The 27,875-nt window shown below is 41.0% G+C and overlaps 1 protein-coding gene across 5 annotated transcripts in view; it reads left to right on the forward strand.

Moving 5' to 3' along the window:
• Window positions 1-22,532, forward strand: part of MPHOSPH9 (M-phase phosphoprotein 9) — a 71,131-nt gene extending 48,599 nt beyond the window's left edge. For all 5 annotated transcript variants that reach the window (XM_053587919.1, XM_053587920.1, XM_053587921.1 and 2 more), the window contains 9 exons: window positions 1,388-1,489; window positions 11,445-11,579; window positions 12,693-12,868; window positions 14,188-14,334; window positions 15,150-15,270; window positions 16,053-16,156; window positions 16,849-17,096; window positions 17,400-17,468; window positions 22,030-22,532. In XM_053587919.1, the coding sequence (XP_053443894.1) occupies window positions 1,388-1,489; window positions 11,445-11,579; window positions 12,693-12,868; window positions 14,188-14,334; window positions 15,150-15,270; window positions 16,053-16,156; window positions 16,849-17,096; window positions 17,400-17,468; window positions 22,030-22,131 (1,204 nt within the window). In that variant the 3' untranslated portion in view covers window positions 22,132-22,532. The remainder of the gene's footprint in view (window positions 1-1,387; window positions 1,490-11,444; window positions 11,580-12,692; window positions 12,869-14,187; window positions 14,335-15,149; window positions 15,271-16,052; window positions 16,157-16,848; window positions 17,097-17,399; window positions 17,469-22,029) is intronic.
• The last annotated feature ends 5,343 nt before the right edge of the window (window positions 22,533-27,875 follow it).

A 27,875-nucleotide genomic window follows, 5' to 3' on the forward strand; every position in this document is an offset into this window, starting at 1 on the left:
CTCTTTTATTTATTTATTTTTTTTTATTTATTTTTTTTTTTTGTGATTTTTGGCCAGGACTGGGTTTGAACCCACCACCTCTGGCATATGGGACCGGCGCCCTACTCCTTGAGCCACAGGCGCTGCCAGCCTCTGCCTCTTTTAAAAATTAGGAAGTTCCGGGCGGCGCCTGTGGCTCAGTCGGTGGGGTGCCGGCCCCATATACCGAGGGTGGCAGGTTTGAACCTGGCCCCGGCTGATCTGCAATCAAAAAAATAGCTGGGCGGGGCGGCGCCTGTGGCTCAGTGAGTAGGGCGCCGGCCCCATATGCCGAGGGTGGCGGGTACAAACCCAGCCCCGGCCAAACTGCAACAAAAAAATAGCCGGGCGTTGTGGCGGGCGCCTGTAGTCCCAGCTGCTCGGGAGGCTGAGGCAGGAGAATCGCTTAAGCCCGGGAGTTGGAGGTTGCTGTGAGCTGTGTGACGCCACGGCACTCTACCGAGGGCCATAAAGTGAGACTCTGTCTCTTAAAAAAAAAAAAAAAATTAGGAAGTTCCTTATAATAGCTGTTTTTGGAAGTTCAGTTGCTTTCTCTTTTTAAAATGCTACCTATTATACTTTGTATTCCTGAATATATACATATCAGAGTTAAACACGATAGAATGTAGACTGGGCCCAGGGGCTCACACCTGTAATCCTAGCACTCTGGGAGGCCGAGGTGGGTGAATTGCCTGAACTCACAGGTTCGAGACCAGCCTGAGCCAGAGCAAGACCCCATCTCTAAACATAGCCGGGCATTGTGGCAGGTGCCTATAGTCCCAGCTACTAAGGAGGCTGAGGCAAGAGAATTGCTTGAGCCCAAGAGTTTGAGCTATAGCATGGCATTCAACTGAGGGAGACAAAGTGAGACTCTCAAAAAAAAAAAAAAAAAAAAAAAAAAAGATAGAATGTGATTTGGTACTTGAATTTTATTTCAACTTAAGTATATGTTTATTTGTATTCAAATTTATTTAAAAATTTTTATATAAGTACATTTGTTCACTTTTCCTTCAGTTTCAGTGTATGAAATACTCTATTCCTTTGTAGATTTTAATGTATTTGCTTTGCTTTTTCTTTCTTTTTTTTGCAGTTTCGGTTGGGGCCAGGCTTGAACCCCGCCCCCCCCCCCCCCAGTATATGGGGCAGGCACCATACTCCTTGAGCCACAGGCACCACCCTGCTTTTTCTATTTTTCCTGATTTTGTTCAGCTTTTTTAAGTTTAATGGTGGTGTTTTATTATGGAAGAGGTTTGCGTAAGATGTCAACTCTTCATCACCTCTTTTCTAGGAGGGTCTGTTAAATAATTTTTAGTTGAGGTATATTTAAATTTGTTGAAATATACTTACTGTATCATTTCTTTTGAATTAGAATGATTTCAAAACTTGAAGCTCAGGTCAAGCAAGTGGAGCATGAAAATATGTTAAACCTTCGTCATAACTCTAAAACTCCCATGAGACCTTTGCATGCCAAGTAAGTTATTTAATCTCTATAAATAAACTAGAAGTGGTGCATAGTTTTATTAAAATGAGAAGCTCATCTGTCTAAATCACAAAATAGTCAGGGTTAAATGTGATTATAGAATTTAGATGTGTGAAAATATTTTAATTATTGGCTATCATGAACACATTTATGCAGAGGCATTTGCCAAAATGAAGAAATACAGTAGAATTAAGTTGGGAATAAGGAAACTTGGAATGTATTTTGTTCTTTGATGCCTGGAGGCCAAGTCATTTACTTCTTTTGGAGCTTAGTTTTGGTAAAAACAAGGACACTGGGCTAGAACATCTCAAGAGGTCGTTAGCTCTGAAATTCTAGACATTTTATTCCCATGTTGATGGAAAGACCGGTGAAGATGGATCTTTGTTAGGTGTATGTGTTTTCTTTTAGTTATTTTAGGTCTTTCAGAATTAGCTTTGCTATAATCTCAGAGCATTATCTTTATGATAACTCTACAGAATAAATTTTTTTCATATTAGAACTGGTTTTTATTATAATTTTGTGTAAATTAAGAGTATTAATAAATTACAACTTTATAATAGTTATTTACCAGAAAGAAGTGATTTTAAATTGTAATTTTTAACCTTTCCAAGTTGTAATTGTCAAATGAAAACTTTTTCTATATCTTTGTAATTAATCTTCATAGAACATAACCCTTTGACTTAAAGAAAAAATATGTCAACTGAAATTACACTTTTTAGGGCGGCGCCTGTGGCTCAGTGACTAGGGCGCTGGCCCCATATGCCGAGGGTGGCGGGTTCAAACCCAGCCTCGGCCAAACTGTAACAACAACAACAAAAAAAATAGCCTGGCGTTGTGGTGGGCGCCTGTAGTCCCGGCTGCTCGGGAGGCTGAGGCAAGAGAATCACATAAGCCCAAGAGTTAGAGGTTGCTGTGAGCCGTGTGACGCCACGGCACTCTACCCGAGGGCGGTACAGTGAGACTCTGTCTCTACAAAAAAAAAAAAAAAGAAATTACACTTTTGAGAGAACAAAGGAGAGGCTTGAGGTTGGGGTTTGAGGAATGTATTTCTTTGGAGGTGACATGTGAGCAGAGGGGCCAACTATGTGTAGAGTTGCTGGAGCAGAAGGTAGGGTGTGAATGATGGAAGGATGTTCCCTACAGAGGACTTAGCCTTGCTGAGTCCTGAGGTGAAGAGGAGCTTGGCATGAGCGAAAAACCTAAGGGAGGCTGGTATGGCCTGAATATTTCTGGCAAGAGGTAAAGTGCTTCTAGATGAAATCAGAGATTGGTCATAAAACTTTCTAAGCCCTGGGCAGTGCCTATGGCTCAGTGAGTAGGGCCCCGGCCCCATATACCGAGGGTGGTGGTTCAAATCCAGTCCCGACCAAACTGCAACAATAAAAAAAATAGCCAGGCATTGTGGCGGACTCCTGTAGTCCCAGCTACTTGGGAGGCTGAGGCAAGAGAATCGCCTAAGCCCAAGAGCTGGGGGTTGCTGTGAGCTGTGATGCCATGGCACTCTACCGAGGGTGACAAAATGTGACTCTGTCTCTAAAAAAAAAACAAACAACTTCCTAAGCCATAATCAAGAGTTCAAATTTTACCCTAGTCTGCTGGGAAGCCTTTGAAGATTTTTTTTTTTTTTTTTTGTAGAGACAGAGTCTCACTGTACCGCCCTCGGGTAGAGTGCCGTGGCGTCACACGGCTCACAGCAACCTCTAACTCTTGGGCTTACGCGATTCTCTTGCCTCAGCCTCCCGAGCAGCTGGGACTACAGGCGCCCGCCACAACGCCCGGCTATTTTTTTGTTGCAGTTTGGCCGGGGCTGGGTTTGAACCCGCCACCCTCGGCATATGGGGCCGGCGCCCTACTCACTGAGCCACAGGCGCCGCCTGCCTTTGAAGATTTTTATATATTAAAACAATGTCATCTGATTTTCACTTTTCCAAATGTACTTGCCATAAGCAGATGGAGAAGAAAAGAGTGGAAGGAGAAAAGACCAGGCTATTGCAGTGCTAAGAGAGAGATGGTGTCAACATGGTGATGGACAAAAGAGAAGGATTTGAGAAAGGCACTGAAGGTAGCATCCCCAGAACATGGTTGTGAATTGGATGGCAAGTTAAGAAAGAGAGGTGTCAGAATAACTCATTGGGGTTTTTTTGTTGTTGTTTGTTTTGTTTTTTTTGAGACAGAGTCTCAGTTGGTCATCCTTGGTAGAGTGCCGTGGTGTCTTAACTCACAGCAACCTCCAACTCTTGGTTCAAGTGATCCTCTTGCCTCAGCCTCCCAAGTAGCTGGGACTACAGGTGCCCACCACAGTGCCTGGCTGTTTTTTAGAGGTGGGGTCTTCCTCTGGCTCAGGCTGGTCTCAGGTAATTGCCTGAGCTCAGGCAATCCACCCACCTTGGTCTTCCAAGTGCTGGGATTATAGGTGTGAGCCACTGTGCCTGGCAACTCTTTGGTTTCTATCTGCACAGCTAAAGGCGCCACATATTGAAGTAGAGAAGAGATCAGAATTTCCATTTTGAATATATTTGTTAGAGATTCATGTGGATTCCAAGTGGAAATCAAATAGGCAATTATAAATTTGAGTTTGGAGCTTAGAAATATCTGGAGCTATAAATTTTGGAATCATCTACTTTTAGACAGCTTAAATCTACAGGACGGATTGAAATTGAACATGTTTAGTGTGAAGTGGGCCTAGGACAGGAACCCCAGCATTTTTCTATTGGGTATTAAGACTTGCCAAAGGCATCTGAGAAAAAGCTGCTGGGAAACGGGGAAAACTGAAGCAGTCACCAGGGTGTAATGGAAGAACTCAAACTGAGTTTTTCCTGTGCTCTCATACCAACACAATAATCAGCACAGAAGAATTCTATGACCCCAAAATGTGTGGGTATTTCTCCCCATCAGTAAGGAAGTAAGGAAGCAATCCTGTGGCAGACACCAAGTGGGTGTCTGCCAGTTCAATTCTGATGTTATCTCTCCGGAGACAGTGTCATATCCCACAGGTTAAGGGCTTGATGTCCAAGACTGCCCCCCAACTCAGACACTTTGGGCCTTTTATTTATTTGTAAAGACAGGATCTCTGTTGCCTGGGCTAGAGTACAGTGATGTCATCATAGCTCACTGTAACCTCCAACTCCTGTGCTCAAGCAGTCTTCCTGCCTCAGCCTCCTGAGTAGCTGGGTGTATAGGCATGCACTAGCATACTTGATTAGTTTATTTATTTATTTATTTTGTAGAGAAGGAGTCTTGCCATGTTGTCCAGGCTGGTTTCAAGCTCCTGGCCTTAAGTGATCCTCTTGCCTTGGCCTCCTAAAGTACTAGGATTACAGGCACAAACCACCACACCTGGCCCACTATGGGCCACTTTATGGGGACTTCTTTGGATAGGCATCATTCAAGCATGGACAACCATTTTGAAATGTGGCTGCACAAAAGAGATAGGATCTAAGCCCAGCAAGGTCTGTCTGTCCAGATTCTTTTGGCCTCTTTGTATGATATTCCTTCCTGCAGGGTATGGGGCAAGACCCCCTCAGAGATGAGAATCTTATGACTCACAATCAGATTAAAGTACTGCTATGGGCTGGTAATAGGGCAGGAAAAGTTTAGAGAAAGAGGTTCTGTTTACTGTTACAAGGGCTATGGAAGTTATGAGCCAGGAACTGTGGATAAAAACCAATGTAGGTATCATATCACAATGCCACTGAGAGATCAAGGTGAAGACTGAAAGGTCTTTGCAACCTAGAGGCTGTTGATGACCTGGAAGAGAACATTTTGGGTAGAGTGATAGAAACCCATTCAGATCACATGGGAGTTAGTGACAAGAACCTGAATGTCTAGTAGCTGCAAAATGGATACCATTGTAGCTCAGCGGCTGAAGCACAGTGTATACAGAGCCAGCCACATACACCAAAGGTCACGGGTTTGAACCTGGCCTGGGCCAGCTAGCCAACTGCAACAAAAAAATAGCTGGATGTTGTGGTGGGCACCTGTAGTCCCAGCTACATGGGAGACTGAAACAAGAGAATCACTTAAGCCCAAGAATTTGAGGTTGCTGTGAGCTGTACTCCACCGCACTCTACAGCAACATAGTGAGACTCTATCTTGAAGAAAAAAAAAAGGATACTATTGTGATACACTGATGCATATGCTTGGTAGGTGGTAGTGCACAGTGTAGGGCAGGGGTTGGCAGACTATCCTGAAGGCCACATCCAGCCGGAACTGCCCTTTTGGGTAAGGCCCCTCAGTAAACAATGGTGTCTATATTTTTAAATGTATGGGAAAAAAATCAAAAAATATTTCGTGACACATAAAAATTATATGCAATTCAAATTTCGATGTTCATTAATAGTTTTCTTAACTAATGCATAAACAAGTGTATTCATTTACATATGTTTATTGCTACTTTTGTGTGACAACAGTAAAGTTGAGTAGTTATAATAGATATGTCTAGCCCATAAAATCTAAAATATTTGGCCATATACAGAGAAAATTTGTTAACCCCTGAACTAGACTGTCAACATGGATTAATATTAAAAACATAATATGGAACAACAAAAAACTGGTTGTAGAAGAAATAGGATACTATATATTTAGCTTGTTAAATGGTTCTGCATCTCTTATGGACTCATACAAATGTAGTAAAAGTATAAAAACATGCCTGGGAATGCTACATGCATATATGTGTGTGTATATATATAATTTTTATTTTTATTTTTTTTTCTTTTCAATCTGTACATCTTTTTTATTTTTATTTTTGGTGGTTTAAACAGAAATTTATTTGCTTACAGTTCTGGGGACCAGAAGTCCAAGGTCAGGTTGCCAGCAGGGCCAGTATCTGATAAAGGGTCTCCTCTTTGCATGTAGGCGACCACCCTTTCACTATGACCTCATGTGGTGAACAGCTACATGCATATTTTGTATAAACCATTGCTTTTGAGGAGGACAGAAAGATTGAAGAGGTCATTAGGGAGGTTAGTTGTATATGTATAGTGTTGCCTATTTGTTATAAAAATCCAAAGGAAATATAACAAAGAAACACAGCTTTATAAAGCTGCATGGTCAGTGCATGACTATTAACCTGTATGTCCATGTGTGATTGAGGTATTTTATATTTTTAAAATGAACAGGAGTGAATAAAGGATGAACATCCATAATATGAAAGAGCTCTTACAAATTGATAAGGAAAAGACAAGCTTCTCAGTAGAAAAATGGTAAAAGAATATGAACAAGTAGATCACAGAAAAAGAAACCTAAATGGCTAATAAAAATGAAAAAGTGCTGGTGGCTCATGCTTGTAATCCCAAGCACTCTGCGAGGCCAAGGCAGGTAGATTGCTTGAGCTCATGGGTTCAAGACCAGACTGAGCAAGAGCAAGACTCTGTCTCTAAAACATAATGGGCATTGTGTGGGGTGCCTAGTCCCACCTACTTTGGAGCCTGAGACAAGAGGTTCACTTGAGCCCAAAAGTGAGCTATGATGCCACGGCATTATATCAAAGGCGACAAAGTGAGACTCTCTCAAAAAATAAAAAAAAAATCGTCCTCATTGTCAAGAATAATCAGAAAAATGTAAATTAAATGATAGGATACTCTTTACACCATTAAATAGACTAAACTTAAAATCTGGTCATTCAGGTCAGGAGCATTGGCTCAATTGTGTAATCTGAGCACTTTGGGAGGCTAAGGCCAGAGGACTGCTTGAGATCAGGAGTTCAGGACCAGCCTGGGTGATGATGAGACCTGGTCTCTACAAAATATAAAAAAAATTAGCTGGGCTTGGTGGCACCTGCCTGTGGTTTCAGTTACTTGGGAGGTTGAAGCAGGAAGATTGCTTGCTGGAGCCCCAGAGGTGGAGGTTGTAGTGATACCACTGCACACTAGCCTCAGTGACAGAGCAAACCTCTGTCTCAAAAAACTCTCATTATTCTGAAGTTTGGCGAAGATACACAAATAAATAGGAACTCTCGGAGTTGACTGAAAATTGTTTCAGCTCATCTGTGGACTTACTTAGCAATATCCAGAAAGAATGACGATGTGCATGCCCCAAATTCCACAGTTCGATTTTTAGATATTTGCTTGAGAGAAATTCTTACATATGTTAATTTTAGCATTGTTGAAAGGTGATGTATTAGAAACCACACATCCACAAACCAAAGGAAAGGATAAGTATATTCATACTGAAGATAAATGATTAAAATGATGGAACTATATGTATTAACAGAGATAAATCTTAAATATAAAGTTGAGTAGAAAGCAACTTTAAAAAACGTACATTATGCCTTAAAATGTCATGTCTTACAATTAAAAACAAGTATGGAAGATCTTAGCATCTGTTAAAACTGGGAATGGATGAGTTGGTGCTTGTTGTAATTCTTTGTCATTTTCTGAGAGGCTTGAAATATTTAAAAATTGAAGAAACGAGTAACTGGGATTACTCTCTAAGTAAATGTGGATAAGAGAGCTCTTATACTATGTGGTTGTGAAAAGGGACAGAAGAGTTGTCTTCTTCATGAACTTTTTTTTTTTTTTTTGTGACAGTATTAGTTGCCCTGGGATTGAGTGCTATGGCATCATAGCTCATAGCAACCTCAAACTTCTGGGCTCAAGTAATCCTCTTGTCTCAGCCTTACTCTGAGTATCTGGGAGTATATGTGCCTGCCATAACACCTGGCTAGTTTTTCTATTTTTAGTAGACATGGGGTCTCTGTTTGCTCAGGCTGGTCTCAAACTCCTGAGCTCAGGCTATCCAACTGCCTTGGCCTCCCAGAATGCTAGAATTACAGGCATGAGCCACTGTGCCTGAACTTTTCTTAAAGTTCAGTCAAATGGTTTCACCTGATAGTGAACATGGGCTGGGAGGTCTGGTGGGGGTTGGGTAGACAGGTGTAAGGTAGTCCTATTTGGAGAATCCAGAGCTCATTGATTACAGGAAGGCACCTGGTCAGCCACTTTGGGGTGTCCACCTGAGATGGCCATGAGTCTACACAGCTGGGTGACTTTTTCCAGCAGCGCTTAGCTATAGGGGTATAGCCATGCAGTACAATTATAGTCGGCCAGGCCTAGGTTTTGCTGCAGACAGGTGTGATGAAAGGTGAGAGGAGTGGGCGGTGCCTGTGGCTCAGTGAGTAGGGTGCCAGCCCCATATACCAAAGGTGGTGGGTTTGAACCCAGCCCCAGCCAAACTGCAACAAAAAAAAGCCGGGCGTTGTGGCGGGCGCCTGTGGTCCCAGCTGCTCAGGAGGCTGAGGCGGGAGAATCACGTAAGCCCGAGAACTGGAGGTTGCTGTGAGTCCTGTGACGTCATGGCACTCTACCGAGGGTGGTAAAGTGAGACTCTGTCTCTACAAAAAAAAAAAAAAAAAAAAAAAAAAGATGAGAAGAGAGCAGTTACAGATTTCTTCCTTCTCTACTCAGAACTCAGACAGCCTCAGTTGACTAGCCTTAAAAAAAGAAAGGCCAGGCATAGTGGCTTAGACCTGTAATCATAGCACTCTGGGACGCCAAGGTGGGTGGATTACGTGAGCTCAGGAGTTGTAGATAGGCCTGAGCAAGAGGGATATCCCCTCTCTACTAAAAACAGAAAAACTAGCCATGTGTAGTGTCATATGTCTATAGGCTCAGCTACTTGGGAGGCTGAGGCAAGAGGATTGGTCAAACCCAAGAGTTTGAGGTTACTATGAGCTATGCTGTCATGGCACTCTAGCCAGGGCAACAAAGTGAGACTCTGTTTCAAAAAAATAAAAAGAAAGAAAAAGAAAGGTGAGAGAGGAAAGGAGTTAAGGCAATAAGACAATTAGTAATCATCATGAGTGTGGACTTCAAAGTGGGCAAAGAGGAGCCAGTGCAGGTAGGTGGGTGATAAACAGAATGCCCGGAGCCAAGGTTCCTGGGCTTACGGCTGTGCCCATGCTTGAGTGCATGCAGTGGGAGAACAGAAACAGAATCTTGAGATTGTTGGCTTCCTAAAGGGAGGTACGTTCTCTGGTGTTCAAGTCCAGTGAGTACCTTTGAGGTAGTTGGCTGAGGAAGAGTGGAGAGTCACAGAACTGGACAGAGGTCAAGGGCAGCTTGTGAAGTTGCATAGAATGACAGAAAGAGTAGATATGGAGGACATGACACAGATTCTAAAGTCTAGAAAGTGAACAGGGTAAACATGGTGTGAGCCTCAGATGAGCAGGGGTTTCATAAAATCAGGGGACAAGTAATGGTCTGGACAGCATTGTTCAATAGTTGTACCCACAGCCACATGGGACTGTTAAAATTAATCATGTTAACCTAAAATGAGCTACAGAGAGAGAAACTTTCTCCAAAGCAAAGAGTGTACTTGGGGATAGTAGGAGATTGCAGTCTGGGGTATGTGTGCTATGGCAAACCATAGGCAAATCCAAAGGGGTTGCAGAGGGGAAGCTTTTTTTTGTTTTCTTTTTATTGTTTTGAGACAAGAGTCTCACTCTGTCACCTGGGTAGACTGCCCTCACATCATAGCTCACAGCAACATCAAACTCCTGGGTTTGAGTATTCTTCTTTCCTCAGCTTCCAAAGTAGCTAGGAGTACAGGTGCCTGCCACAATGCCCGGCTAATTTTTCTTTTTTTTTTTTTTTTTAGTAGAGATGGGGTCTCACTTTTGCTCAGCCTAGTGTCAAACTGAAGCCCTGGCAATCAACCTGCCTTGGCACCCCAGAGTACTAGGATTACGGGTGTGAGCCTCTGTACCCGGTGAAGGGCAAGTTTTTAAAGATAAGCCCATGTAGGCTTTTGCAAACAAAAACCACTGGTTCCTGGGGCTTGTCGCAGGAGCTGGTGTTAGCTTGTTGATGAAGATAGCCCTTTTGAGTAAAGTATTCTTGTGCAAGTGGCTTATCTAGAATAGTGTGGTTTTGAGAAATTCTTACATAGTTTCCATAATAGGCATATGTGTGTGAGGCCTTGTCTTTCAAGGCCTTCTGGCTCCATTTTGTGATTTTGACATTAGTGACTCCATTTTGATACTAATAACTTTCACTGTTAAAATTAAATAACATTTTACAAAAAAAATTAAATGACATTTAAATATCGGTTCTTCAGTTTCGCTAGACACGTTTCATGTGTTCAGTAGCACCATGTGACTTACTGGACAGTGCAGACTTCGCAGAAAGTTACGTCGGGTGGTGCTGGTTTGAAGGAACCAAGAAGGGCAGTCCTGAGTCATGTCCCTCAGCTCCTGTTGGGGTATAAGTGGCGTGTAGCGCAGTAGGAGGCAGCTGGAGGATGTTCACAGCCTGGAGTACCTGAATCTTAACTGGATTCTGAAATATTCAGGAGTAACAGAAACTTAAAATAACAATTTAGTTGAATCTTAAAACCATAAAATAGAATTCATATACAGTAGAACCTCTGTAAGTTGACCACCCAAGGGTCTGTAACAAACTAGGCAACGTACAGAGGTGGTCAACATAAGGACCTAGGCCTAGGATAATAATATGCACATGTGGTGCATGTGAAAATAAGGTCAACTTGAAGATGGTCAGTGTAGGGAAGTGTCACCTATGGTCTGTTGTATCTAAAATACATTTTTACATGTGGTTTTTAAATTACTGCACAAATAGACTCAGTGCCTGTAGCTCAGTTAGGGCACTGACCACATGCACCGGGGCTGTTGGGTTCCAACCTGGCCCAGGCCTGCTAAACAATGACAACAACAACAGCAAAAATAGCCAGGCATTGTGGCAGCCTGTAGTCCCAGCTACTTGGGAGGCTGAGGCAAGAGAATCGCGTAAGCCCAAGAGTTTGTGGTTACTGTGAGCTGTGACACCACGGTACTCTACCGAGGGTGACATAGTAAGACTCTGTCTCAAAAATAAATAAATAAATAAATGCACAAATATGTAAAAGTTTGAGAGAAGAGTGTTTTACTTACATGTGCAGTCTGAATTGAAGGTGGACCTTGCAGCTGCCCAGATGTTTCTCTTTCCAATAGCACGCTTGCAACTTCAGACGTCAGCAGGCGCAAGTGGCTAATTCCAGGTGCAGAGTATTCCATTTTTACTGGCCAGCCTTTGGACATCTCAGACAGTAGAGTAAATGACCAGCTGGAAGAAACCTGTGTCCCTGGGTAAGACAACTTTGCCAAAGATTATGTTTAGAAATGTTTTGTTTTGTTTGAGATTTCAATTGCCTTTAAATATTCAGGAACCATCTCTTTGCTTCTTTAATACCTTCATGTTGATGACCTAATTTTTATTTTACTTTGAAAGGCTGGTACTTTTGGGGTATATACTTTCATGAGCTCTGCATAGGTTCCGTGTGGTGCTCAGTGACACAGTATGGGGCTTACAGTTAGGATGAGGTGTTGGTCCTCTCACCCTCTGGATAGCCTGAGCCTCTGTAAGCAACCTCAGCCATTACTCCAGGGTGCCACACACATATTTCTCTATGCTCTAGGATGTTGCTAGGATTGGAAAGTACTGTATGCAGGTTCAATTTTAATTTGTGTTGTGAAGCATACATATTCATTGTGGAGTATAATTGTCAATTCTCATGTTAATCTCCTAAACAATCCCAGTAAACTATGTGTCTTGGCTTAGGCTGCTTTAAGAAATTACCATAGACTGGGCTTCTTAAACAACTAACTTTTTTTGTTGTTGTTGAGACAGTCTCACTATGTTGCCCTTGGTAGTGCTGTGACGTCACAGCTCAGAGCAACCTCAAACTCTTGGGTTCAAGTAATTCTCTTGCCCCACCCTCCCAAATAGCTGGAACTATGGGCTCTGGCCACAACACCTGGCTATTTTTTTGTTGCAGTTGTCATTGTTGTTTAGCTAGTCTGGGCTGGGTTTGAACCTGCCACCCTCGGTGTATGTGGCTGGTGCCATAACCACTGTGCTGGTAAACAGCACATAAACAACTAACATTTATCTCTTCAGTTTTGGAGGCTAGAAGTACAAGATCAGGGTGCTGGCATTGGCTGAGTTCTCTGTGAGGACCCTTTTCCTGGTTATTTCCTCACATGGCCTTCCTTTGGTGTGTCCCCCTAGAGAGCTTTTATGTCTCTTCTTTTTGTTAGGGCACTAATCCCATCACCCTCATGGCCCCTAATTAGCTCCCCAAGGCCCTGCCTCCAAATACCATAACAATGAAGGGCTTTTCAACAAGTGTGTTTGGAGGACATACTGCATGCTGGGACATACAGTTCCCAGCACTGTATGTCTTACAATTATTATTTAAGGTACCATTCCCCTCCGGAAAAGGATTCTTCACCTGGAAGTTTACCAACAAGCTTGTCGATGAAAAACCAAAGAGAAACCTCAGATGTACCAATCATGAAAGCTTTGCAAGAACTTGATGAAAAAAAAATATTAAAAAATTGGGGGACACAAACAGAGAAAGAAGACACCTCAAATAGTGAGTATTTTCTTCTTTTAATCAGATAGATATTCCCCCCCCCCGCATTTATATCACTTTCTTTAAATTACTGCTGCTTTACCTTTACCTCATAGATAATTGAATACCCTAGTTAATAGTTTATCACAGTTTTGGCATAAAATGTTTCTTTCATACAAGCAAATTGCATCTTACATTTTGATTATTGAAAAGGCTTACATGGCTTGGCGCCTGTAGCTCAGCAGCTAGAGTACTAGCCACATACACTGGAGCTGGCGGGGTCAAATCCAGCCCCTGCCTGCCAAACAACAATGACAACCACAACCAAAAAATAGCCAGGTGTTGTGGCAGGTGCCTGTAGTCCCAGCTACTTGGGAGGCTGAGGCAAGAGAATCGCTTAAGCCCAAGAGTTTGAGGTTGCTGTGAGCTGTGACATCACAGCACTCTACCGAGGGTGACAAAGTGAGACTTTGTCTCCAAAAAAAAGGCTTACATGGGTGGCTTGGCACCCATAGCACAGTGGTTATGGCGCCAGCCATATACACTGAGGGTGGTGGGTTCAAACCCAGCCCTGGCCATCTAAAAAACAATAACAATGAGAACTATAATAAAAACTAGCCAGGGGTTGTGGTGGGCGCCTGTAGTCCCAGCTACTTGGGAGGCTGAGGCAAGAGAATCACTTAAGCTCAAGAGTTGGAGGTTGCTGTGAGCTGTGATGCCACTGCACTGAGGGCAACATAGGGATACTCTGTCTCAAAAAGAAATAAAAAGGCTTACATGGCATTCTTAAGGATATTTGAAAAATATCTCCATCAGTTTTTCTTACTTGGACATAACAAAGTTGTGACAGATGTTTGGTATTCATGAAGTGAGATAGAGCATTTCCTATTATTTCCTGTCTGAGTTTCTCAGCATCTATAGATAAGAAATATCTTCAATTCTGTGTTTTTCCACAGGTCTAGATTGATAGTATTTTTCACTCCTTTTACTTTCTGCTGTGCTTATTTGTTCAGTCATACCATCAACATCTTTGATGTTGCGTCTCCTAGTAAATTAGTAACCTGCTTTCTAAAAATAAATTCTTTTGAAAAATCACCTTGAGTGCCAATTTTAAACGGGGGGAACTAGGATGAATTCATTATAAATTACCACATTTTCTTCATCAAGCACTTTTTAAACATACTTTTGCAGATAGTCATTATACCCTAGATAGTGACAAGAGATGTTTTGAGCAGCACCAAACCTACTTGAGGGTGTTGCATGGTGTCACCACCTATTATAAAGTAGGCAAACAAAGCTTAGGCTTGTTGTGATTTTTTTTTTTTTATCATCTGGTATAGAATCAGTGAATCCTCGCCAAACTGAAACTTCAGTCAATGCAAGTCGTTCCCCAGAGAAATGTGCCCAACAGAGACAAAAGAGATTTAATTCTGCCTCACAGAGATCATCATCTTTACCACCTTCAAATCGTAAATCAAGCACTCCAAGTAAGAGTTAGATGTCTACATCTCTTGGGCTCAAGCGTGACATCTGAGTTGCTCACAATGTTTCCTATTTCTTTTGTACTTTTCTTAGCACCTAATTGAGTACTCTGACAACAGTGTCCTTAAATACAATCTTATTCCGTAAGTGAAATTGCCTGTCACCACAAATACTATGAATATAACTGGAAAAAACCCTCAAGTTTATTAAAGTGAGATTTTTTTATTGTGTCCAGTAAATTGTTTACAACTAATATCCCTTCAAAATTGTTGAGATAGTAGACTGCTAAGTTATTAATGTTTTTTAGTTCAAACTAGTCTGAAAAGAAAAGATGCTTCTGATATATTTAACCTCAAGATCTCAGCATTAGTTACCTTTTTTTTCTATCCCTCCTCCCATGGTTAATATATACAATCTATAGCTTTAATTACAGGTTTGGTTTTAAAGTTTAAGCATTGAATTTCTGTGTCTTGAGTTTCCATTTTTCACACCACTGAGTCGATTCTTATAGGTATGTTCACTGTTGCACTGGTGTTTCCATCTTATTTCCAGTCGACTTCTAAAATCCTGAAAAACCAGTTTTGAGTCAATGTGCTGAATTACCTTCTGATATACTAAAATGTTGACTGTAGTTACCTGTCTAGATATTAGGATTATGAATTTTTTTTATTTTGTATATGCAAAGTTTTTTCTCAAAGTTTTGCAACAAAGTTGTATTTCTTCCATAATTAGAATTACTCTACTGAAGAACTATTTCTGCCATGATATGTATAACATATATAGAAGGAAAAGAATATTTCCTTTTTGTTTTCTTCTGTAGCAAAGAGAGAGATTATGTTAACACCAGTGACTGTGGCTTATAGTCCAAAGAGATCCCCTAAAGAAAATTTGTCTCCAGGATTTAGTCATCTACTTAGCAAAAATGAAAGCAATCCAATTCGGTAAGTTCTTTAAAATTATAGAATAAACGATATACATTAGTGATTTTTCAAATGTTGACTCATGCCTCTAGCTATCACTAATTTTTCAGTTGTCAGTGGGAACTCTGTAGATTTAAATCATTTAAATATTTAAATGAACATCATACTACAAATCAAGTACTACAATACATGAAAAGTTTTTAACTGTGTAAACTTGCTACTATTACATTTTAAAATCCATCTCAGCACCCTATCTAGCTTTTGAATGTAGAATGTTATTTGTTTTCCTGAAAAGATTATGATACAGGGAAAATTTTGAGCCATTATATAAGAAAGTGGGCTGTGCTGGTGTGGCCCTGGCACTAACTGCATATTTAATGTGCTTCTGAGAAAACTGTCCTCTCTGACCTGTGGGCAGCAGCGTGTGCTGTGGTGGGAAGGACATAGTTCCTGGTTCCAGACCTAACTCCCTATGCTCTTGGGGAGATCACTTAAGCATGTTGAACCTCAGTTTCCTCTTCTAGAAAACGGGGATAATAATACCTGCCCTGCTTATTTGATAAGGTTGTTAGAAAGATCATATGGGATAATGCGTGGGTAAGTGCTGTTAAGTCTTTAGTATGTAAATACATTTTTTTGTTAGAAAATAGAAATAAAATTTGTTTAGAAAATAATATAACCAACTTTCTTTAAAGAAAATATGTAAATATGTAAGTTAATTGGATGCCAGCTCGTCTTTCTAGTGGACATAGGGAAAAATAGTTAACATTTTTTTCTCACAAGTGACTTGCTTCATTCAATAGATTTGATATACTTTTGGATGATTTAGATACTGCTCCTGTGTCTACATTACAACGTACCAATCCAAGAAAACAACTCCAGTTTCTTCCTCTAGATGACTCGGAAGGTATCTTTTCCTAAAAAATTATTAGTTATGGCTTTAGTCATTTTTTGAGATTCTGATATCTTTCTAGGTTCTAAATATTATAATATCCTGTACTTAAATATTTTTCTACTCAAGGGCCTCTAAAAATAAGCATTCATGATGCTTCATATTGTTATGTCAATGTTATCCTCATTGAAAAGTTGGGAAACTGAGGTACAGGGAGTGTTAATGTTTAATCACCAGGGCCATACTGTTTTTTCAGTTATTCTTTTATGCTCTACAATTTATATGCAGCTTAGGCTTTGGGTAATTTTTTTCTCATATTTTAAGTTTGGAATAAAGTTATAAGACAATGTGTATGAAATCACTTGGGTAGGCACTCAAAATGTTAACTCTTTAGTATTGGTATATGTCTACTTAATGTTATGTTTTTTTTTCTTTAAGTTTACTTAAAGTTCATTTATGTTTACATGAAGTTTGCTTAAGTTCATTTAAAGAAGTTGTGAAGATTGTCAAACCGAGGCCAAAGCTTTTAGAATTCTTTGGAGAAAAAGCACTGAGCAAATATGCTTCATTATTGTATCTTTTCATTACTTATTTGGGCTATATAGCAGCCATTTCCACGAAGTGAAGTTGGGCAACATATTTAATATGTCTGCAATCTTTTGGAAAAATTGATAAGAAATATAAGAAGTTTCTTTCCTCTCTGACAGAAAAAAAGTATTCAGGAAAAGCTACTGACAACCATGTTAATCATAGTTCTTGCCCCGAACCGTTGCCAAATGAAGTGAAGAAAGTATCTGTGAAACCATCCTGGGAGAAGAATAAATCAGTTAGCTATGAACAGTGTAAGCCTGTTTCAGTCACGCCACAGGGTAATGATTTTGAATATACAGCAAAAATTAGGACCTTAGCTGAAACGGAACGATTTTTTGATGAACTTACAAAAGAAAAGGACCAGGTAAAAACAAAAATATAAAAAAACCTTTTTTCCTGAACTTAAAGTTTATATTTAAGGAGTAGTCAGAAGGGAATTACTGAGTCAACCTGCTTCAAGAAATTACAATGGGTACTATATAAAAGCTACTCTGGAAAGTGTTTGAGCTTTGCTTTCTTTATTAATTTACAGGGGGAAATTATGTTAAGAGGAAATGGATAAGAAAATACTAGGCTGAAATCTTTTCTTTCCATTCTGTGTGATAAACCTCCCTGCCAGTAATTAGAATTCTTCTAATTTCATTTAAACATTCTTTTGTGTTAACAGATTGAGGCAGCTCTAAGCCGGATGCCTTCTCCTGGAGGACGAATCACTTTACAGACAAGATTAGATCAGGTGAAATGTCTTAGCCTGAATCTGCTTTAAAAGCTTGATGCCAGTCAGTGTTCCATTTATCTAAGAGGAGTTTTTAAAATCATGGCACAATGAAAATTAGACACATTGAAAAAGCGGTCAAAATTTTTAGCCTGTATAGGAAATGTTGGTGATGATAGCAATTTTACAAGTGCGCGCTGGCTTTCAGGGTTAAAAACTAGTTTTACCTGTAGACTTAAAGAAAATGTTGTTCATGTCATTATGTTTTCAGGAAACTAACCTGGAGCAAGTGGCAGTGTGCTTTTTAACAGGTTTTACATTAAGTTGATGCTCCCACATTAACTCTCCCTTTCTTGATTCCTCACCAAATATCTATAATTTCTGAACCCTTTCCATTTAGTAAACATGTAAAACGGTTGCACTCTGCAACTGAAATAGCTGTAGAGGTTTTAAAAAGAGATGTGATTCCATTATTGAGCAGGAGGTGGTGCAGGTGATGTGGCCCATACACATTTCTTTTAGTTGCTTTTCAAAGAGAATTAAAATGAATAAAACCATGGGACATTTTTAATCTTTTAGTAACATTTAAAACATAACAGCAAGTATGTATCTCTTATATAATTGCATGTTTTGGCTTTTCAGTGCTTTCAGTAAAAGTTCATTTTCAGATTGATCTGTGATTCCACAAAGAAAGATACAAAACTATAGTGAAGGTCTTTTCCTAGGGCCTATATCCCTAACTTCTCTTTTTTCTCTGAATATGTCTTTTTATTATTTTTGCTCTCAAAAATTTTTGTCAATAATTATAAGATTCAGGGTGGTGCCTGTGGCTCAGTGGGTAGGGCGCTGGCCCCATATACTGAGGGTGGCGGGTTCAAACCCAGCCCTAGCCAAATTGCAACAAAAAAATAGCCAGGCGTTGTGGCGGGCGACTGTAGTCACAGCTACTTGGGAGGCTAAGGCAAGAGAATTGCCTAAGCCCAGGATTTGGAGGTTGCTGTGAGCTGTGCGATGCCATGGCACTCTACTGAGGGCGATAAAGTGAGACTCTGTCTCTACAAAAAAAAAAATTCAGTTAACACATGAAACTCTTCTTGTTTTTTTGTTTGTTTGAGACAGAGCCTCAAGCTTTCACCCTGGGTAGTATGCTGTGGCATCACATTTCATAGCAACCTCCAACTCCTGGGCTCAAGTGAGTCTCCTGCCTCCGCCTCCCAAGTAGCTGGGACTACAGGCACCCGCCACAACGCCGGCTATTTTTTGGTTGCAGCTGTCATTGTTTGGCAGGCCTGGGTTGGATTTGAACCCGCCAGCTCAGGTGTATGTGGCTGGCGCCTTAGCTGCTTGAGCCACAGGTGCCGAGGCAACACATGAAACTCTTCTTTTAGAACAGTGGTTCTCAACCTGTGGGTCACAACTCCTTTGTAACAATGAAAATACATCCTGCATATCATATATTTACGTTATGATTCGTAACAGTAGCAAAATTACAGTTATGAAGTAGCAACGAAAATAATTTAATGGTTGGGGGTCACTACAACATGAGGAACTGTATTAAAGAGTCACGGCTTTAGGAGGCATTAGGAAGGTCGAGAACCACTGTTTTAGAAGAAGAGTTCTAAAGAAGAAACTCTTTTAGTTTCCTAACAAAGCAGAAGGAAAACTTGTTGATACTGACTCTAAATCAATCTGAAATTTTGCTTAATAGATACACACACACACTTTTCTTTGGAGGCGGCGTCTCACTCAGTTGCCCTGGGTTTGAGTGCCGTGGCATCATAGCTCACAACCTCAAACTCTTTGGCTCAAGTAACTCTCTTGCCTCAGCCTCCCTAGTAGCTGGGACTATAGGCGTTGTTGCTCTTGCTCAGGCTGGTCTTGAACTTCTGAGCTCAAGCAATCCGCCCGCATCAGCCTCCCAACGTGCTAGGATTGCAGGCATGAGCCACTGTGCCCAGCCCACATATATATTTTTTTGAAGCAGGGTCCTGTTGCCTGGGCTAGAGTGCAATGGCACACATAGCAACCTCAAAATCCTGGGTTCAAACAATCTTCCTGTCTCAGTCTCCAAGTAGCTGGGTCTAAAGGTGTGCACCACCGTACCTGACTAATTTTTCTGTTTTTTGTAGAGGCAGGGTCTTGCTCTGTTGCTGGAGTGCAGTAATGTCATCATAGCTCATAGCATCTTCCAACTCCTCAACTTAAGGGATCCTCCTTCCTCAGCCTCTTGAGTAGCTGGTTGCTGTGTTGCCAAGATTGATCTCAAAGTACTAGCCTCAAGCAATCTTCCTGCCTCAGCCTCTCAAAGTACTAGGATTATAGGCATGAACCATTGTGCCCAGCCTGTTTAATATATTTTTATATAAAGTATATTAAAGTAAGACTTAAAGGTTATTTTGTTCATATGTGTCAAAGCTTTTTCAATCCAATAAAAGGATAATCGGTAGCAATAAGGGGCTGAAGCCATCCGTATGTGATTCATAAGTGAAAGAGTAAAACTGGGCAAAACCCCCCAGTTCTCAGATGGAGAAAAGCTTATTCTTTTCTTTTTATTTATTTATTATTTTTTATTGAGACAGTCTCACTTTGTGGCCCTTGGTAGAGTACTGTGGTGTCATAGCTCACAGCAACCTCCAACTCTTGGGCTTAAGCAATTCTTTTGCCTCAGCCTCCCAAGTAGCTGGGACTACAGGCGCCTGCCACAATGACCAGCTATTTCATTGTTGTTGTTGTTGTTTAGCAGGCCAGGACTGGGTTCGAACCTGCAAGCCCTATGTATGTGGCCCTCCAACTCTTAGGCTTAAGTGATTCTCTTGCTTCAGCCTTCCTAGTACCTGGGACCACAGGTACGTGCCACAACGTCTGCCTATTTTTTGGTTGTAGTTGTCATTGTTGTTTGGCAGGCCTGGGCTGGATTCAAACCCGCCAGCTCTGGTGTATGTGGCTGGTGCCCTAGCCGCTGAGCTATAGGCACTAAGCCTGAAAAAGTATTTTGATTCTATTTTAATTTTTCTTTTTAAAGATGATATGCATATGTATGCAGAAAAAATAGGAAAGAGGAATAGTGGTTATTTTTTTTTGGTCATCTATCTTCTACATATCTTGTATTCTAAATCTTCTATAATGAATCCTTGTATGATTGTTAAAATTTTTAAGTTTTATACTCTGGGAGGCTGAGGCAGGTGGATTGCTTGAACTCATGAGTTTGAAACCAGCCTGAGCAAAAGCGAGACCCTGTGTTTCTACTAAAAATAGAAAAACTGAGGCAAGAGGATCACTTGAGCCGGAATTGGAGGTTGCTATGAACTATAACACCATGGCACTTGGGTGATGCTGGAGACACTGTCTCAAAAAAAAAAAAAAAAAAAAAAAAAAAAATTTTTTTTTAAGTTTTAAAGTTTTTAAATTTTAGGGCTGGGTGTGGTGGCTCATGCCCGTAATCCTAGAACTCTCGGAGGCTGAGGCGGGTGGATAGCCTCAGCTCACAGGTTCAAGACCACCTGAGTCAGAATAAGACCTTGTCTCTAAAAATAGCCAGGCATTGTGGTGGGCATCTGTAATCCCAGCTACTTGGGAGGCTGAGACAAGAGAATCTCTTAAGCCTAGGAGTTTGAGGTTGTTGTGACCTGTGATGCCATGGTACTCTACAAAGGCAACAAAGTTAGACACTGTCTCAAAAAAAATTTTTTTTAATTTTAAACAGCTCCCGCCTGTAATTCTAACGCCTTAGGAGGTTGAGGCAGGAGGGTAACTTGAGGCTAGGAGTTAGAGACCAGCTTGAGATCCCATCTCTACCAAAATAAAAAATAAAATAAATTAGCTGGATGTGGTGGTGTGCATCAGTAGTCAAAGCTACTTGGGAGGCTGCAGTAGGAGAATCTCTTTTAAGCCCAAGAGTTCAAGCTTGCAGCCAGCTATCATGATGCCACTGTACTCTAGCCCAAGCAACGAGGAGACCTTATCTTGGGGAAAAAAAATTGTTATTTCAGGACATTGTTGGAGTTAATACCAAGTAAAGTGTCTAAAGTTATGTATATTCTAGGTATTATTTATTTAACAGTAATAGTATTTATTTAAAAATAGCAGTTATATTCCTTGTTTTTTTGATAAGTATCCACCAGTGTTTTTCTTCTTTAACTTAGAAATTTTGGTCAGAGGAGAGTTACTTGATCTATGCTTGTGTGGGATATAGCGCCGGTCAGATGTGTCCATTTCTTATGAGTGTTTAAAGTACCTTCTGGGTTCCTCTTAGACTGTTCTTAGTTCAGCACAGCTAAAGAATTATCCCCTTCCAGTTGACTATATTGCTATTACTAGAATTTCCACATACTCAGTGTGCCAAATACATTGAATATTTTGTGTGGCAGTTCTCTTGAATGGTTGAAAACCTGATTCATTCTGTTCAGTTTAAAAAAAATAATATAAATGATAAGATGATTTATGTAGAAAGCAAATAGCAGTCTTTAATTTTAATGTGTATACTTGTTCTTTTACTAAAAAGAATGTCAATTTAGTGGTAATTGTAGAACCAGGGAACTTCACGTAGAATTCTAATTAAACTTTTCCTGTTGTTTTCACCTAGGAAGCCTTGGAAGATCGTTTGGAAAGGATTAATCGAGAACTGGGTTCAGTTCGCATGACACTAAAGAAATTTCATGTTTTGCGTACCTCTGCAAATCTTTGAGATTTGTAGCCATTAAATTTTGAGACATTTTGTTTGCACTAATGTATAATTATGCACTCAGAAAAGGCAAACTATTTTGTACTATTTATAAGCCTTCAAACAGTAGTTTTACAATCATGCTATTCTTACACTTGCTATTTTATACTATAAAAGGTCACATATTTTCAAGATATTTTTGTTATGCTCAGGAATCTCTTGTATATTTTACTATTTAAAAAGTATTATTTTAAAATAGTATATGTCTTCAATTTATATCAAGAATAAGGAAATGTAAACAGGAAGCTGTTTCTGAACAAATAGTGTTACCCTTTTAAGATTAACTTTGCACACCAATTTTATAAACTTGTTCTACATTGTAAATATGATTCATTTTTTAAAAATAAAGCTGAACAGCTTCCATATTGCTAGACCATACAGGTGAATACAAAGACAATTACAACATGCCTTGGATTTCAGTTGTGTTGAAGTTTTTAAAAAATAATGTAACTCCTATTTGATACATTTCTTGGAATAAATGTCAGAATAGTAATAGACTATGGGAAAGCTTTGCAAACCACATGAATATAACCCATTTTGTTCTCCTTAAACTTCGCAAAGATAGAAAAAAATGAGGATGTGATTCTCTAATTTTGTCTTAGATATAATACTTTCTAAAAAAGTTAAACAATTAGAGAGCTATAGCTCTCTGCCCATAATTCTGCATGTAACTTGTATCCTGGGCAATAAATGGAGAGAGAAACCCTGGATGAAACACAAGCTACCACCCAGTGAGGGATTAAGAGAGTAGCCTTGGTTTCCTCAGTGTATATGCCTTCAGCTGTCAGAGTTGTCATCTGGACATTTTCACCCCTCTCCACCTTCTCCACCCCTGCCAAAAAGAAATATTTCCAGTAGGTGCTGTTAGACCATAGGCTTTACATCAGAGCAATCCATTCCACTTGTTCATGGACAGGGAATATGTCTGGATAGAGCCTTCTGCCTTCCTCTGGTCCTTGCAGAAGGCTCCAGCCTCTGACTCCATGGTATCAAGTGGCACTCAGAAGTGGCATGAGGACAAGAGGCTGCTCCACTACAGGAGCACAAGCAAGTTGGTACTGAGGTTTCTAGTTAAGTCCAGACTGCTTTTCCACCCACTTTTGTTGGCTAGTCAGAACCCAGTACCTCATATATTCTTGCTGTGCATGTGTTGATAAGCAAGCTGTCCCAACTTTCTCAACTGATTCCTACTGAACATTCTCAGGTTTTAGATTTTGGTTTGCTTTTGAGCTTTTTTTTTTTTTTGTAGAGACAGAGTCTCACTGTACCACCCTCGGGTAGAGTGCCGTGGCGTCACATGGCTCACAGCAACCTCTAACTCTTGGGCTTACGCGATTCTCTTGCCTCAGCCTCCCAAGCAGCTGGGACTACAGGCACCCGCCATAACGCCCGGCTATTTTTTGTTGCAGTTTGGCTGGGGTTGGGTTTGAACCTGCCACCCTCGGCATATGGGGCCGGCGCCCTACTCACTGAGCCACAGGCACCGCCCTGCTTTTGAGCTTTTTAGCCTTTGTGGCTCTTAATATGTAGTTACATTGAAAAAACAAACAAAAACTATGTAGTTACAATGAACCAGACCATTCCAGTTACTCTGTTAGGGTGTATATATGACTTCATGCAGGATCTCAAGTGGTCTTTGGGCACTCTTCACCCAAGCTTCACCTGGCTGGTGTCTAGGCCTGGGACCCACAGCCCTGCTCTCCTCTCGGCAAAGAGGGAGACCCATCTAACAGTGCCTGTTGAACCTCTGCTCCTGACTCCTGCTGCTAGTTGAAGACTTCAGGCAAATCAAAATTATTTATAGACAGTATCAAGTGCCTTTATTCTTGATATACATAGATATATTTTTAAAGACAGGATCTTGCTCTGTAGCACAGGCTGGAGTGCAGTGATGTAATTACAGCTCACTGTAGCCTCCCAATACCTGGGCTCAAGTGATCCTCCTGCCTTAGCCTCCCGAGTAGCTATGACTACAGGCTCTCATCTCCACGCCCAGCTTTTTTTTTTTTTTTTTTTTTTTAACTTTTTATAGAAATAGGATCTTGCTGTATTGCCCAGGCTGTTCTTAAACTCCTGGCCTTGAGCAATCCTCTGACCTCAGCCTCCCAAAATGCTGGGATTACAGGCATGAATCACAATGCCTTGTTATTCTGGATATTTTTTTCTAGCCTTAAAAAAAAACTCTTAGTCATGGTAAAGAAATTTATTTAAATCAAATTCCAGTATAATTGGTGTCAAGATCTACTAAAAGGATTGACTTTATTGGTGATATTTCTTTCTTTGATGTGTTCTTAAATATGATATTAAAACTTAACTTGAAAATGGTTGGGCTATCTCCTTGTTCCCTATTAGTGTAAAGCCTACTACAGTTTTAAGAAAGAAATTACCATTTCAGAAGAGATAGTTTTATCTTGCCAACGAGTTATCGTCGTGGTAGCCTATATTGGCTTATTCCAAAAAAAGGTGTTAAGCTCCATCAAAATATCTTCTGCACCTTTCTCTCAGTAAGCATATGCTTTAATATTTGAAGTGTGTAATAGATTGGAGCTATCAGTCACTTACTTAAAAATTGTTTTTTAATTTTTTCCATAGCTATGAAGAGGGAAACCTGGGAAAACTCTTTCAGCTGTCTTTCCCTTTGGTAATGCTTATTTATGAACAACCCCTCAACTGAAAAACAATTCACCCTGAAAGTAGGAAAGGTGGAAATCTTAAATAGCAACTATTAGGGAAATAAACTGTTTATTGTTGGATGGGCCTGTGCTTGTAGGAACAGCCTGCAGTTAGTACAAAAACCCAAATGAATCTTCCACTTCTGGGAAGTGTCTTTTTAAATACAAATAGAAAGTGAACTTTCCCTTAATGCCCAGATCTGCCCCCTTCCTTTCCCTTTCAGAACCTCTGTAGAAGCTATTCCTGAGGTATGGAAAAGGACCTTTCCAACTGATGCTACAGCAGATGTAGCTACAGCACAGGCAGCACTAGGACTGGGCACAGCTGGGAAGAGGGACTTGGAGTTAGTCAGACCTGGGTCACAGCCTATAATCAATAAGAGGAAATGACAAGAAAACTTGAGGGAAATTATGTTAAGTGTCTGGTGCTTAGTGCTCAATAAATAGTATGTTTCAGATTCATTCTGAAAATAGTAGACTGTGTTCCAAGCAACTGACCTAAAAACTGCCATGGGTTGACTTTTCTGTTAGGTGGTCTGAGATGTTCTCTTCACCCTTTGCAAAAACCATAAGCTTCCTTACAGTTTAAATGAGCTGCTTCCCTTGGGATTATTTTTTTAATGACTAAAAATAAAACTGATAACCTATCAATTATAAATTCAGAAGGCACTTTGATCTTAATAAAATTGGTGATTTGGAGGTTATTTGAGATATAGTCTGCTTTCCTAAAAGTTATTGCTAGTGTAATCAAAATGATTCTTCCTTTGCATGTTCCATGAGTAGACATCTCAAAGTGATGGCCTGTGAAATAACCATGTGAAAGCAGTGCCTTCTGGGTGTTAGAAGATATATGTGGAGACTACGGTTTAGGGTTTGATAACCAGCCAGAAAGTGTTCCCCTTTTTAACCCAGAAAAGCCAGGCACTTTGCTGGAGGCTGTTTAAATTCTGAACCCTGTATCTGTATATGTGATAAAATTAGACACTTCTGTCACTTTAATTTTGGGATAACTACATTTAGAGTAGTTTTCACTAAATTTTAACGTGCCACTTGTGTGTTTAAGAAGCTTTAAAAAGTAAATGCACACCCAGATCCTTTTAGGAATCATAAAGGTAAATCATAGTTACCTGTCATGAGAGATCATGTATGGTTATGGGGTCTGCAGGTCTGATTGAACTGATTATATTGCACAAATTTTGCTGGAAAACATTTCCTGCCCTGCCAAGAGCTCTATGGTAGTTTGACAGTAAACTACACCAGTATTCTTAGGATGTATTACTAAACCTTTTCTGATTATGCTTTATTTCAATAGACCCCTCAGCTATGAGGAATCAAGCCATAAATTTGCATTTGTTGGACATCATATACCACATCATCACTGTAACTACAGATTTCACGGATGATGCTTTTACTCACATTTAACAATTTCACTGTAACAGTGACCAATAATGTGAAAATTTTGTGTCATAGTCCTGCTGATGGTTAGAAAATGACAAGTACTCGTTGGAGTTGTTTTTTAATCTGGTCAGATATTGGAGTGATGAAATTGTAAGCTCCTTGAGAGCAGGAACCATAACTTCTTTCTTGCATATAGGCACTCAATAAACATTTATGGCTATGAACTGTCTTGTGGTTTTAGTGTGTTTATTCTAAAATACACTAGTCAGTATTCTAAAATACTGACTAGCTGTGAGATCTAGTTTCTAAAGGTATTCTTTATGTCTCGGGCATATATAAGCCCTTGGAGTTACCTGGATTGAGTACGCTCATTGCAGGGTTGCAGTGATATCCTGGTATACCACCTGGTGCTCTGTTCTGACTGGCTTGCAAGGAGTCACTCTGGGGATCTATCTGCATATGACTCTTAGGGCACCTCTAGGTGGAGGCAAGGTGCTGAATGTGGTGGGCAGCTTCACTTGCCTTGGTGTGGTCATGATAAGACAGGCATTTTGAGGCCAATCATGTAATGATGGCTTTCCTGGCCCATTCAGTCTTCCAATTCTGACAGTATCCCAAGGAGACGAATAGCCTTCTGTGGGTTTGCCCTCCCTGGTTTTATCTGAAGTCATTAGATAAAACCTGTTTTAGTTACCTTAACCATATAAGGGGATATTTTGTGATGGCTAGGTTTCAGGTGTATCCTCTTTAGCTCCATGGCTTCAGATTTTGGCAAATCATCCTTGCTCAAACTAAACGTTTCCTTTGAAATTGCATCAAGTACTTTCTTGGTCGTTTCCAAATGGGGAGTCCTATCATCACTGAACATCAAGATGGAGCAATGTCTGGACCTCTTCCAGTTCCTTTTGGAAGTCTGACTAGAGCCTCCTGCCTACCATCACTGTTACTGCTCCCACTTCCGCTGACCAGCGCACATTTTCAGTTTTGCCCGGTGGCACATTGGTGTCTTGAGGGAAGAAGTCCTTGATGCCTGTTTCTCCAAATCTGATCTGTGATGTAAGCGTTCAGCGCATAGGTCTGGGCTTCGGTTAACTGCCTTTGTCTTCCCCACAATATTCCAAATGTCTTGTGAAGTCTTACTGCAGTTTGTTCCCCTTGAATTGTCACTTTACTCCTAAGAAACTTCCATTTTTGAGAAATGAGGCTATTTAAGAGGCACAATCACCTCAAGTCTACTGATTGGCCTCCCCAAGGGCATCCAGCGCCTGTGGAGTTACTAGCAGGCCCAGGGCGCTGGGGAACCAGGAGGTCCCGGTCAGGACCTGCGCGCGGCGGTACCTCCGCTCCGCCCCGCCCCGGAGTCTGGCCCCAGACCCCCGGCCCCAGGAGCGCCGGGAGGAGCCGCGGGCGCCCGCACAGCTGCGCCGGGCGCGCTGCCGGGAGGCTGAGGAGCCCGCCGGGCCGCCCAAGTTGGAGAGGTTTCTTCCGGCGGAGGCGGCGGGGCCGGGCAGGGCTCGGCAGGGACGCGCCCCCGCCGCCGCCGCCGCCGCCGCCGCCGCCGCCGTCCCTCTCTCGGCCTGAGGAGGCGCCGCCGCCGCCGCCTGTGAGGGAATGCGAGCCCGGCCCGGCACGCGCGGG

Source organism: Nycticebus coucang, chromosome 4 (assembly GCF_027406575.1).
Source record: "Nycticebus coucang isolate mNycCou1 chromosome 4, mNycCou1.pri, whole genome shotgun sequence".
NCBI classification, from domain to species: Eukaryota; Metazoa; Chordata; class Mammalia; order Primates; family Lorisidae; genus Nycticebus; species Nycticebus coucang.